General features: G+C 40.3%; 1 protein-coding gene across 1 annotated transcript; it reads left to right on the forward strand.

The window, feature by feature from the left end:
* The first annotated feature begins 2,030 nt into the window (after nt 1–2,030).
* On the forward strand, nt 2,031–2,972 carry LOC124110881 (trace amine-associated receptor 1-like). The gene has a single exon (XM_046470348.2). The coding sequence runs from the start codon at nt 2,031–2,033 to the stop codon at nt 2,970–2,972; it is 942 nt and encodes a 313-aa protein (XP_046326304.2).
* Nucleotides 2,973–14,563: the final 11,591 nt, after the last annotated feature.

Below are 14,563 nucleotides of genomic sequence, written 5' to 3' on the forward strand. Positions count from 1 at the left end.
GCACATATATTGCTACTCTGCTAAATCTGTATTAATATGCTTGCATGCTCGGCCAAGATGTTTTTGTACATATTCTAAACTGATATGTATAGGTATTATGTTTTTGGAATAATTTTGTACTTCTGATGCCGCGGATAGCAACAAACAACAAACAAACACAGACAGACATATGTATTTTTACAGTCTCAATTCATCACAAAACTGTTACCCAATAAAATATACATGTATGTATGGGTCACTCCGTACGAAGTTAAGAGAGACTCTTCTAAATTGTATTCATTGGATTGTCTGGTCCAGCCTCGATTATTTACAGATCACCGTCATATAGCTGGAATATTAAACAACAAATAAACAAACGTTTTGGATAGGAGCGGTGCCACATCTAAATTTATCAAAATGTTTCTGTGAGCTCGGAACATAGGAAGAAGAAGATTTTTATTGGAGTGTCAGGTATTGTACAGTATAAAATTGCCCGGCCAGAATGGCCTATAAGACACTAAAGTCTAAAGTGCTAAATGAACACGCAGCTGTATGTGATATATGTGTATAATCTAGTTATTCTGTTGACAATGCCCCTAAAAAGTAGAAAGGATCTACACTTCTGGAAATGCGTTTACCAAAGTGAATGCGCAGTTCGACCTCGACTCCGATTGCGGTCTAAAATGGATGACGTTTGATTATTATAACTTACAAACAGAGTGGGGCAGGGGTGGCCCAGTCGTCTAAGGCGCCGCGATTCGCTGTGCAGAGTTGCGTCCCTTGGACACGCCAGAAACCTATGATTGTTGGTTCGAATCCCGGTTCGCACCGAATATGTTTCTAGGTTTGTCAGCACCATACCCGTGCTCGTGGGTTTCACCGAAGTGGTAAACGTCTAAGACCTGCATCACTTCGGGCTTTCCTCCTACATGAAGCTGACACGCCGTGATATAACCGGAATACTGTTAAAAGCAGTGTTAAACCCACCTCACTCACTCACTACAAATACAGTCAAGCATGATGTTAAGATCTGTCTCCGATTCAGCCATTAGGACAACATCATCAGCAAAGGCGAGTTGATGATGGAGTTGTCTACAGAGCCAACACATTTACATAACACATCATTAAACGTTGGACAAAAGGCAGTCCTAAACATCTGACCAGGGGGTGGATGAACCATCTAAACGAAAACAGCACGGAACGTTGTTATCAATGGACACTGTAGCGTCAAACATTTGACCCTTCACGTCGTGTGATAAACCTTTAATGTGGAATAAACATTACTCGCAATGCATATCGACAGTCAGAAGCTACACGTACATGTATTTGTAGTGCAACATGCGTGAGACGAGGGCGGGGATCGGGAAATAACACCGTCCATTAATATTCCATTGGTGTGAGCGTCGTATGTGTGTGAAAGGGGGCACAGCCAGTTTCATAATACAAGTCCATCTTCATTATCACATTCAATAGTCTAATTATATACGTGGTATTAACTGACGCATCTAACGTTGATCTTATAGCGTGTGTAAGTTTGGGACGTCTTCTGGCGCATGAAGCATGCGACTGCCTCTAACATGATCTAGTTGGCACAACTGACGTTATATGGAGACGGTATTCTTGCGTATGTACCGTAGACGTTATATGGATACAGTATTGATGCGTATGCATCATTGACTTGATATGGAGACAGTATTGATGCGTATGCATCATTGACTTTTCATGGCGACAGTATCCATGCGTATGCACCATTGATTTTATATGGAGACAGTATTCATGCGTATGCATCATTGACTATATGGAGTAAGTATCGATGCGTATGCACCATTGACTTTATATATCAGACAGTATTCATGTGTATGCACCATTGACTTTATATGGAAACAGTATTCATGCGTATGCACAGCTGACTTTCTATGAGTATTTATGCGTATGCACCATTGACTTGATATGGATACAGTATTCATGTGTATACACGATCATTAGAATAGGGTCTCTGAGACAAATTGTCACATACTTAGAAGATTTTTATCAAGGCTCCCTATAGAATAATGAACTCAACGACCCTTCCGGACACGGGACCCAATACAGATGAGGGTATATTCACCCTTGGTGTTGTGTATTTCATTGTATCCTTGCTGGTCATGTCCGCCAACGGAGTCGTCGTTTTCGTCGTCGTCAAGACAAAGGAGCTACAAATGCCAACGTTCTGGATCATCACTTGGATGGCCGTCTTTGATTTCCTCATGGGTCTGTATACCTTGGTTTTCATCGTTCCCTCTGCTTTTCTTAACCGATTTGCGTACTCTGATGCCCTAGTCGGACTTGCTTCTTGTTTATTTACCTATATATTTGGTCAAACGGTTTTCAACATTGCCTTGACCGTCATGGAACGTTGCATTGCCGTGTGGTGGCCATTGAGATACATCCATATTGTCACGTTCAAGCGTTTCATCATAGCACTGGCCATCTCATTGTTACTTAGTCTAATCCGCCTGATTTTGATAGCTGTCCCTGATGGCGATTTCTACTTCCGTGAAGATGCTGCATTGTGTATTGTAGACTTTGATACCGCGCCAACTGTAATTGCATCTGTTGGATTTCCAATCGTCACGCTGTGTTTGATTAGCATCAGTTTTGTAATGATCTTCATTAAGAAGCGACGTGTGAAGAAGCAGGTACACCCTGGAGGAATCCACGTGAGTCCAGAGGGTCAGGTCAAATTTCCAATGATGTGTCTGGTGTCTACAAGTGTGTTCTGCGTTTCGTACGTTCCATATACAATAGGTATTATTACAAATTACATGTCCGGAAAAGACAATGTGCCTACCACCCTTGTTCAGATACTTTCAGTGGCCTTCCTATCCAACAGCCTGTGGAATGTGTTCATCTACACCGCGACCTACAAGCCATTCAGGGAGGCTCTGCTCTGTCTGTTCTGCAGGTCATACTTCAGAAAGAAAAGGCAACGGGAGATATTTTCACTGCATTGATTACGCTGTAATACGTTTCGCTTTACCATTCGTTATGACTTTATTATTTTTCTGTCAAGTTGAAATATTGCTATCAGCTTTACTTTCAATATGTCATTGGAGAGATAACAACAGCAATAATAATAGTCATAATAATAATAATAATAATAATAATAATAATAATAAAAGAAGAAGAAAAAAGTAACAATAACAACAATAATAATGATGAAGATAATAACAATAACAACAACAACAACAACAACAATGATAATAATGTAAAATGTTATGGAAAATGATAAATACAAAAATGTTTGGAATAGGCCCGCTTACAGCCTGAGACGTATCCAGGCCAACAAACCTGATCTTGTTCTTTTTGATAAATCCAATGAAATCATTTATATCATTGCATTTTCTGTCCCCTTTGACACTAATGTGATTGACAAGATTGAGGAAAAACATGGCAAATATGCGGACCTCGCTTTCGAAATGTCACGCTTGCATCCCAAGTACCAAGTTGTCCGACTCCCCATTGTTCTCGGTGCCTTAGATTTGGTACCTCCCAATCTGTTGACTGACATTGGGAGAGTACCCGGATTTGCTGCCAAGAATACAGTCCTTCTGACAATCTTGGTAATGCAGAAGGCTGCAGTGTTTGGGAGTCTTCACACTCTCCGAAAAGTTCTCGGTGGGTTCGATTAGGAAGCGTTTCCTGGGAGAAGTCCCATTCGCTGTCTGGGCTGTGTGTAGAGGGGGCAAGGGACCTGAGCTGATGATGAGCCTAACCAGCCTGACTGTGCCAGGATCACCCAAACCGTCTTTGCTGTATTTTATCTGGTTAAAATCCGTACATATGTCCCTCGTTGTTTATAAACATGGCTGGCAGTACCTATATAAGCACTCACATGTTTTTGGGCTTTTTTATGTGTTATTTATTACCTTTTTTTCTTTTGATACCTTTGATAATTGTGTTTAAATATGATATATTGATAAATTATTGATCTTGTTTTGTCATTTCCGATTTCTGCGTTAAACTTCGTGTTTCAATATGGAAATCACTTCTTAAAACTATTCCCGTGAAGATCCGGAGTAGAATTGGTCTTCAGGAACCCATGCTTGCCGTAAAAGGCGACTATACTTGTCGTGTGAGGCGACTAACGGGATCGGGTTGTCAGGTTCGCCGACTTCGTTGATGCATGTCATCGTATCCCATTTGCGTGGACAATCCAGTAATTAATAAAATAAGCATCGATCCACGCAATTGGGATCGATGACATGCATCAACCAAGTCAGCGAGCCTGACCACCCGATCCCATTAGTCGCCTTTTACGACAAGCATAGTCGCCTTTTACGGCAAGCATGGGTTGCTGAAGACCTATTCTACCCCGGAATCTTCACTGGTATTTTACAGTTGGTAGAATGGATCGGTAACTGAGATTGTTACTGGCTATATCCTTGAAGGGGCTTAAAGTAGTTTAAAATTATTGTCCCCCTGAGAGGGTATGTAAGACCACATATTTCTTAGTATATTTATTTCTGCCACGTTTTTAATCGTAGCATATATATGTGTTGTTTTAATGTTTGGCTAAATTGGTCAGCCATCGCCAACAACTGAAGGGATGATGTAAATCCTGCTGGGGTCCATGCAGGTAGCAAAAGTACTGTAGGTCCCCATGGTCCCCAGCGCGGTGATCTACCTGCAGTTGGTGACGATCTATAGCCCGTTTTTATATTTTGTTGTTGAATGGTAATTTATTTTTACATGCTGTCAAACTAGTTTTTCGTAAATCTGTGATATTTTAGTTATTATACTGTCCTTCGATGGCAGAATTTTATACAGTTTAAATATATATTATTAATGTCAAATTTTGTCTCGTCACGATATGGCTGAAATTTTGCCGATGTGACGATGAACTCAACTCACTCACTCATGATCACTTACTCACCAATGAAGCGAAATTTGAAGCGACAACTGAAGATTTCATAATATACACCTTGTTATTTTCATTGTATGCAGAATCGGAAACATTAAGATAAACAGCATTTTAAATTACTATCTGTAATCACCCCTTGCCCGAGGATGGTGGCTTTCCGCTCATTTTCATGCGAAAATATCGTCATCGTTAGAAAGCTCCGAACATCAATAATATTACAATAACCTGACCAGCTGCATTTTCGTCGATGTAACATGTGATTTTAATGGGTAGAAATTGGTTTCTAATGACGATTTTTTATCGTAATCTGCAATAAGGATCGTGATTGGTCAAACTTACGCATGTGACCTTAGGCAGCCAATCAAATTACATTAAAGGATACCATACTCGCGGAAGATGCATTTCAGATTTAGACAAAAGGATTTTGGTTAAATCGTGTTACTCTGAATGCTTTAAACAGGAAGTAGCGACGGATATAAAATATAGGACGTATGACCTGTGACAAAAATTTCTCATGCATATATTTTGGCAATGAACATCGTGTCGGAGCCTAAAAGCCGAGGCGACAAAAGTCAAACGAAAAGATGGAAATATCAACTTAAATGTAAGTTTGAAAACTTTGAGAAACAGTTTTGATTATATTTATTTCTTTATTTATTAAATTTATACATGTATTTCTAATCTTAAAATTTATGACAATAAATGTGTGATGCAGTATGATGTGATGTGATGAATCTGTGATATAGTTCTAACCACAAGGAAGTGCATACTGTCTCTATCTTACTTCTTTCTCGCATGAAACGCAGTTCGCCATTTGGAATCCAGTGTTCTGCCACTTCTGCCAGTAATCTTTATAGAGATAGAAACGGTTCGAAGCTCTAATCTCCCATCAAAACAGTTTTAGTACCCAAATCCCCTTCTCCACTCACTACTTCTGCTCAGCTTGGATATACTTACCGGGTTATGTTTTTTAATAATGGTATTTACAAAGGATCCAGACCCGTGAAGATCCGGGGTAGAATAGGTCTTCAGCAACCCATGCTTGCCGTAAAAGGCGACTATGCTTGTTGTAAGAGGCGACTGACATGATCAGGTGATCAGGCTCGCTGACTTGGTTGATGCATGTCATCTTATCCCAATTGGGTGGCTCGATGCTCATGATGTCAATCACTGGCTTGTCTGGTCGAGACTCGATTATTTACTGACCGCTGTCATATAGCTGGAATGTTGCTGAGAGCGGCGTTAAACAACAAACAAACAAATACAAAGGATCCTGCAAAAAAAATACTAATAATTACCGTATTCTTTTAATTTAAAATACATGTATCAATCATGACGCAACATTCACATGCCTTCTGCCTTCTGCTCCGCTAAGTATTATTGGATTGAAAATATTAGTTATTATTATTTCAATTCACATATAAAAAAGTGTTACGTAATCAGTCCTGAATTTTCGACGAATTCATTGTAAATTGTGGATACGAATTGGCGGTTTCTATGAGTTAACCTTGTGTCCCAGAATGGATTTTTCAATAACAGTGCCTTAAATAGTAACGATTATAAATCTATCGATAAAATATGATAAATTGAAATGAAATACGTATTTTCAGACATTGTGAAAAGTGACACATATAATAAATGAATATGACTGTTAAGTTAATAATAACCATTTTATGATATTTTTGATGTTCAAGAACTCTTTTGACCACAGAAACCATCCGTTATATATCTTGTTCATCTGATGTACTTTGCATACATGCACTTCTATAACTGATTGTAAACATTCTCTAATAATTGAATGTTAACTTTCTATTGTTGACTGATTATATGAAAGACTTTGTGGCTGCCCAATAAACTCACTGTTTATTTACCCAGGTTTTGTGTTGTTGTGTAGGTTCGTCGTGTACAGTCGTACCTCTGCTCAGCGAACTGATCCCCCCTCACTTGCGTTAATAGGTTTGTGAATTCTTCAGATATCCCGACATTATTTGGTATGTGTTTTACAGCTTACTGAGGTGTGAATCAGCAACCAGTACAAGCAAAACAGTAACAGGCGACTAACGGGATCGCGTTGTCAGGCTCGCTGACTTGGTTGATGCATGTCATCGTATCTCAACTGCGTGGATCGATGCTCATGATGTCAATCACTGGATTGTCTGGTCCAGATTTGATTACTTACAGACCGCCGTCATAAAGCTGGAATATTGCTGAGTGCGGCTTTAAACAACAAAGAAACAAACAAAACAGAAAGCCATGTAACATCATCTAACGGAGCTGCACACATACCGCGTGGCAGTCCTGAAATGAAATCAGAGAGTGCGAGGCTTGCTCTTTATACCAGGATGAGCTTAGTCCCACATATATTTCTATATTAATGTGCAGAATACACTAAACGTCCTGTGTTGTTTGTTTGTTTACTACCACTGTTGGTAATCCTTGAACTCTGCGTTTTATATATCCACTCACGGACACAAGAAGAGCCGGGCTGATCTATTCCTTCCACAACGCTCGCCTCTGTGGTCTAGTGGACGTCTTATATATCCACTCACGGACACAAGAAGAGCCGGGCTGATCTATTCCTTCCACAACGCTCGCCTCTGTGGTCTAGTGGACGTCTTATATATCCACTCACGGACACAAGAAGAGCCGGGCTGATCTATTCCTTCCACAACGCTCGCCTCTGTGGTCTAGTGGACGTCTTATATATCCACTCACGGACACAAGAAGAGCCGGGCTGATCTATTCCTTCCACAACGCTCGCCTCTGTGGTCTAGTGGACGTTTTATATATCCACTCACGGACACAAGAAGAGCCGGGATGATCTATTCCTTCCACAACGCTCGCCTCTGTGGTCTAGTGGACGTCTTATATATCCACTCACGGACACAAGAAGAGCCGGGATGATCTATTCCTTCCACAACGATCGCCTCTGTGGTCTAGTGGACGTCTTATATATCCACTCACGGACACAAGAAGAGCCGGGATGATCTATTCCTTCCACAACGCTCGCCTCTGTGGTCTAGTGGACGTCTTATATATCCACTCACGGACACAAGAAGAGCCGGGATGATCTATTCCTTCCACAACGCTCGCCTCTGTGGTCTAGTGGACGTCTTATATATCCACTCACGGACACAAGAAGAGCCGGGATGATCTATTCCTTCCACAACGCTCGCCTCTATGGTCTAGTGGACGTCTTATATATCCACTCACGGACACAAGAAGAGCCGGGATGATCTATTCCTTCCACAACGCTCGCCTCTATGGTCTAGTGGACGTCTTATATATCCACTCACGGACACAAGAAGAGCCGGGATGATCTATTCCTTCCACAACGATCGCCTCTGTGGTCTAGTGGACGTTGTCTGAAAAATGGTAGCCGGGGACATCTATAGCACCCGTGTGAGCCAAGCTCACAGCATATGCTTCAGGTCCTATATAAAATACCCAATTATACTCTACTGTAATGAGAGCTTTGCAACCAAAACAATTGTAACTCAATGCCTATGGTGCTGGATGCATTTTGATGCATGTTGATGTAACGAATCACGAAGTAATTCCTACGGAAGCGTAGTGGGGCCACGGTGATTTTTTTGGTCTAAGTATCTCCTACGTAGGACTTAGTATCTTCTACGTAGGACTTACTATCTCCTACGTAGGACTTAGTATGGCCTAGAATTACTATCTCCTACGTAGGACTTGGTATCTCCTACGGAGGACTTACTATCTCCTACGTAGGACTTACTACCTCCACGTAGGACTTACTATCTCCTTCGTAGGACTTACTATCTCTTACGTAGGACTTACTATCTTCTACGTAGGAAATAGTATCCTACGTAGGAGATAGTAAGATCTACGTAGGAGATACTTAGACAAAAAATGTTGCACCGTGGCCCTACTACGGTTCCGTAAATTTTTAAGGGTCATCTTTCAAAGAAAGATTATTCCGGGGAAAAAACAGACACACACATGCTTCGCCCCCTGGGTTTTTCCCTCTCCCCAGGGCATGCTCTGTCTACCAAAACCGAGGGAAAGTGTTTTCTCAGATATATAACGACTGGCTCCATGGTCTCGTGGATAGAGCGTCTGCCCGAACAGCGAAAGGTTTGTGGTTTGATACCCGGCTGCGTCATACTAAAATACGTTAATGTATTGTACTTGTCGTTACCCTTCCTGGTGCTCGGCATTTAGGGGATAAAACAAGGACTGGTCGGCTCGGAGTCTTTGTCTGGGTGGAGTATTCATGTTATGACTGCGGCATGGTATCTCAGTGGGCTAGCACTATAAAACCGAGCTAGTAGAAGCACCACCGCCCCCCCTCACCCACATATACGCTATATTAGAGCAATAATCCTGAATGCGACGTTAAACCCCATTTCACCTCACCTCACCTCACCTTAGCCTCCACAAGATCCACCGTGGAATATTTGTACACGAGTTATTTCCCTTTCCTAAACAAGACAAAATCAGGCCCAAACCCTGCCTCTATATTCCGGACAGAACCGGTTGTCACTGGTCGCAAACACGTTTGCATATAAAAATGCAGATTATATTGATTTGTATAATCGTCATGCATACGGCAATGGAGAGTACGTGAGCTTGAATTTAACAATTTTTACATAATTGTGTGTTAGAACAAAACCCACTGTTATGCAAATCTAAGTGAAATGGACGTGCAAACATTCTGAAGATGTTGGCATTCATGCACCTAAGGGACCCACCACACAAAGCCGTGTAGCGATTTACACCCGACCCGTGAAGATCCGGGGTAGAATAGGTCTTCAGCAACCCATGCTTTCCGTAAAAGGTGACTATGCTTGTCGTAAGAGGCGACTAACGTGATCGGGTGGTCAGATTTACTGACTTGGTTGATGTTTATTTTTTTTAAATCGTTTTTATTCATTCCAGAGGGTACGTAGTCCTCGTATCATAAGAGGCATCCAATAACATGGTAAATATCATGAGAAAATGTACACGAAGTAAGTTCACCTTTGATACAGTATAATAATTGTAAGAGATATAGATTAAGGAAGCTAATCCGTCTCCGTTATGGTTTTCCTCATTTTGCTCCATTTTTTGTGAAAGAAATTATTGTTCCGTTTCTTTTTGCAAGGAGTGAGTGAGTGAGTGAGTGAGTGAGTGAGTGAGTGAGTGAGTGAGTGAGTGAGTGAGTGAGTGAGTGAGTGAGTATGGTTTTACGCCGCTTTTAGCAATATTCCAGCAATATCACGGCGGGGGACACCAGAAATGGGCTTCACACATTGTACCCATGTCGGGAATCGAACCCGGGTCTTCGGCGTGACGAGCGAACGCTTTAACCACTAGGCTACCCGACCGCCCCTTTTTGCATGGAACAACTCGACATGGTTAATATCTTTCAGTATATTTCTATATGACTTAAAACATGGTTTTGTTCCTTTAATATGTGTTACGTAAATGTGTCTTTTTGCAAATATCAATATGTGATTTAATATGCTGTTTGTACCTCCAAAATAGATAGCTTGTTTTGTAATAATAACATGACAGAAAATAACATTTATGAAGGTATTAAATTCGTCCAAGAATTCTTTAACACAAGAACATTTTAAATATACATGAGCGATGTTTTCACTGTCTTAATTGCCAAATGAACATAGGTTGTTGTCAACCAAGTTCATCGTTAACAATTCCTTTTTAGTGTATATAATTTTGTGTAGGAATTTGAATTTGAATGTTAATCGTTTTATATTTATTGTAGATTTTCTTCATTGTAAAAATACATATTTCCAATGAATTTGATTGTTTGATTCGTGTTCCAACTTCTCACAGATTTCTGGAAAGTTAGATGATAAAATAAAGTTATCATAATATACTAGAACCTATGTTTGTATTTAGTGAGTGAGTATGATTTTACGCCACTTTTGGCAATATTCCAATAATATCACGGCGGGGGACACCAGAAATGGGCTTCACACATTGTACCCATGTCGGGAATCGAACCCGGGTCTTCGGCGTGACGAGCGAACGCTTTAACCACTAGGCTACCCGAACGCCCCTTGTATTAAGTAAATCAAGCCATGGAGACGATATGTTCAATGGCATTGTGTTTAGATTATTTGCATCGTGCACAAGATCTTTCCATGGCTTAGGATGGCCGGCCGTTCGAGTCACGTAAATCCTTTACATGGCAAGACCGCCTCCGTGGTCTAGTGGTAGAGCGTCCGCCCGGAGAGCGGAAGGTCCGGGGTTCGATCCCAGACCGCGTCATACCAAAAGAAGTTAAAAGATGGTACTTGTTGTTACCCTGTCTGGCGTTCGGCATTACGGGCTAAAACAAAGACTGGTCGGCTCGGAGTCAGTATACTGTCTGAGTGGGGTATTCATGTTAAACTGCGGAATGGTATCTGAGTGAGCTAGCACTATAAATCGGCATCAGTCCGGACTAGTAAAAACAGCCACACAAACACACACACGTACATGCACGTCGCTATATAAGTGCAATAATCTTGGACGCGACGGTAAACCCCATTTCACCTCACCTTTACATGGCAAATACCCCTTGTACACCAATTTATAATAATCAAATCGGAAATTTACATTTGCATAAAAATTTCATCAACATCGTTTTCGTTGATTTCGTGCGTTTTTATATATTTGATCCAAGCGTGGGAGAGGGAGTTAAAGCGTTGGCTCGTCACACTGAAGATCCGGGTTCGATTCCAGGCATGGGTTCAATGTGTGAAACCCATTTCTGGGGTCCCCCGCCGTGATATTGCTCGAATATTGCTAAAAGCGCCGTAAAACCATACTCATTCGTTCATGTTAATTTTGAGAATGCGGTTTATATATTTCTGGCATAAATTGTTGTTTTCGCAAGTAAAGCGTTTAAAATAATATTTTTCGATATTTCTAAAGCATGTGTATTCAAAGGCTTGGAAAAAAAACCATGAAACGCTTCAATTCTTAGTTTTTCAACTAATTTTTATTTGCCTCGGTACAAATGCGCAAATGGAACAACAACAATAGTTCGACAACACTGCGCAATTACCCAAATCTGTTTCAGCGTGCATGCATGAACGTCTCTAACGTTAAAGGCGATTATTCTTGTCGTAAGAGGTGACTAACGGGATCGGGTGGTCAGGCTCGCTGACTTGGTTGATGATGCATGTCACGAGGCGGTCGGGTAGCCTAGTGGTTAAAGCGTTCGCACGTCAGACCAGGTTTCGATTCCCGACGAGGATACAATGTATGAAGCACATTTCTGGTGTCCCCCGCCGTGATATTGCTGGAATTTTGCTAAAAGCGGCGTAAAATCAAACCTTCTCACTCACTGATGCATGCCCTAGTATGCCAATTACATGGATCGATGCTCATGATGTAAATCTTTTGATTGTCTGGTCCAGACTCGATTATTTTCAGACCGCCGTCAAATAACTGTTATATTGCTGAGTGCAGCGTTAAACAACAAACAAACATACAAATAAACGTGTTGACAGATCTTTATTTACTGATTGAATGCAGGAATCGTGAACATATGTATGTTACAGTCAATGTGGAAATATGACGTAAATTTTCACGTTGGCATCTTACAAACGCGAAAATAATTCTGTCATTTTACAATTATTTTTCCCTTTATTATATTATGATAACGAATTGCAAACTTTTTTATGATCTATTTCATCACCCAGTGACTGAAAATGAGAGGAAAGAAAACGAAAGTCAATGTATATTCTTTACATATTCTTTGCTTCTAATCCGAGAATTATTGCGATGTTTTAAAGCCCTATTTAAGTTTTAATAACTTAATCAGACGAAAACCTAATTGTAAATCTACTGAAATATTTTGGCGTTTTGTTTACTGCCTTGAATATTTCAGTCACTCTACACATATGCATATGACGGTAACATCGACCTGTGCTCTACTGCTGTGCAGAAAAGGGAGCACTTATTGTAATGTTTACGGCATAGAACAATATGATTTGATTTGATTTGTTTTGTTTGTTTGTTGTTTAACGCCGCTCTCAGCAATATTTCAACTATCTGACGGCGGTCTGTAAATAATTGAGTCCAGACCAGAAAATCCAGTGATTTTTATCACAGCTTCGCCAGTGAGTCTGCTTTTTCATTTTTATGAATATCTATGTGAGAGGGGATCCAACACACCTCCACATGTTGCCCTTGGTCCGATAGTTCAGCTGTATATTCGTATAGAATATTGTTGACTGTATTTGGTCTGGAGTTTGAGTTTCTGCCACTGATGGCTGGAAGTGCACTTAGCGAGTGTGATAGGACGTCTGCCTTTGCTTCCGGAAGTTCCGGTATGAGTTTGAGTGAATAAAAGCTGGGCGGTACATTTGTATGTAATCAACCTATTAGTTTATTAATCACGACAATTATAACACCTGTCACGTAAATAAACTAGCTCTCTCTATCTATCTGACAAACAAGTGCGCGTTCGTTAGTAGGCCTAATAATTGCATTATTCAAAAGGAGATTAGAAAGTCACCAGCTGTGATTATTGAAGGAAATGCAGCCTTTGTCTGACCAGACCTTTGTTAACTGAATAATCACACTGAACAATGCTTGGTGATATTACAATTACGATAATGAAGCTGCAGGGACATGCCGAGCTTCCTTCCATCTCCACGTGGGGAATCCAACCTCACATGGTTATAAGCTAGTTGATTTATGTAAAAGCAATAATATATACATTGTCAATGGCCGAGTTGGGCATGGCAAAGTTACTTGTAAAGGAGTAGTCTTGGTTGATTAAGCTGTAGCGAGTGCTAATGTTTTCCCAACAAAAGAAGATTTCGAGGTCCTAGATTTTGAACCATTGTTCTCAGATATCTACTCACCTGGCGCTGTAACACTAACAAAAATCATCGATAAGCCTTTTTCACCCCAAGCGTTAAGAGAAGAGAACGACACAAACCCCCACCTAAAAATGAAACAGGACGCTTGCTTCTGAATATGTCGACTAAACTGACAAAGAAGTTAAACAATCCATTGAATCTGAGCTGCTTTGGGGTGATTATTGTAATCCAATTGATGTGATAACAAACGTAAATGAGTGATGCGCTTCTTCATACAGCTGGCAAAGTGTTCGGATTTGTTAAAAGAGTCAGAGAAAATCAACATCCCACAAGCGCTCTAAAATTTAGTTTGGTAAACATTGTAAAATCGCCCGTGGAAAAAGGGGATATTTCTGAGGCCAAGAGATATTTCAAAAGTCAAACATTCCAAAATAAACAACGACTAGTTAATGCAAGTAAAAATTATAAAAACTGCATTAATAAATTTTCAAATATGCATTTAAAAAAACTTCAAGGCAATTTATATAATGTTGAAAGAAATGACCCACGTTCATTTTGGAAACTTCTTAAGCAAAGGCAGTCTGGTGATGAAAACCTACCAGGTAGTGAATAATTATTCAGCTTTTTAAATCTTTAAATGAAGTTTCGGGAGATGACGACCTTGGTATTGATAATCTCCGTGAAGTGAACATTTTAGAAAACACAATACTTAATGCAACTATAACAAGAGGTGAAATTATAAACTGTGTGCAGAATTTAAAAAATAACAAAGCTGCTGGTCCTGATAATATAATTAAAGAATACATTTCAAACATCATTGGTGTCTTTATAGATATTTATATCAAACATTTTAACATGGTTCTTGATATGGTTTGTAGGTGTAATC

The sequence above is a fragment of the Haliotis rufescens genome, unplaced genomic scaffold (assembly GCF_023055435.1).
Source record: "Haliotis rufescens isolate VD_foot unplaced genomic scaffold, xgHalRufe1.0.p SCAF_203, whole genome shotgun sequence".
Classification (NCBI taxonomy): domain Eukaryota; kingdom Metazoa; phylum Mollusca; class Gastropoda; order Lepetellida; family Haliotidae; genus Haliotis; species Haliotis rufescens.

Bases quoted from the DNA above. Each gene is read 5' to 3' on its own strand.
- LOC124110881 (XM_046470348.2), top strand. From the start codon at position 2,031: ATGAACTCAACGACCCTTCCGGACACGGGACCCAATACAGATGAGGGT.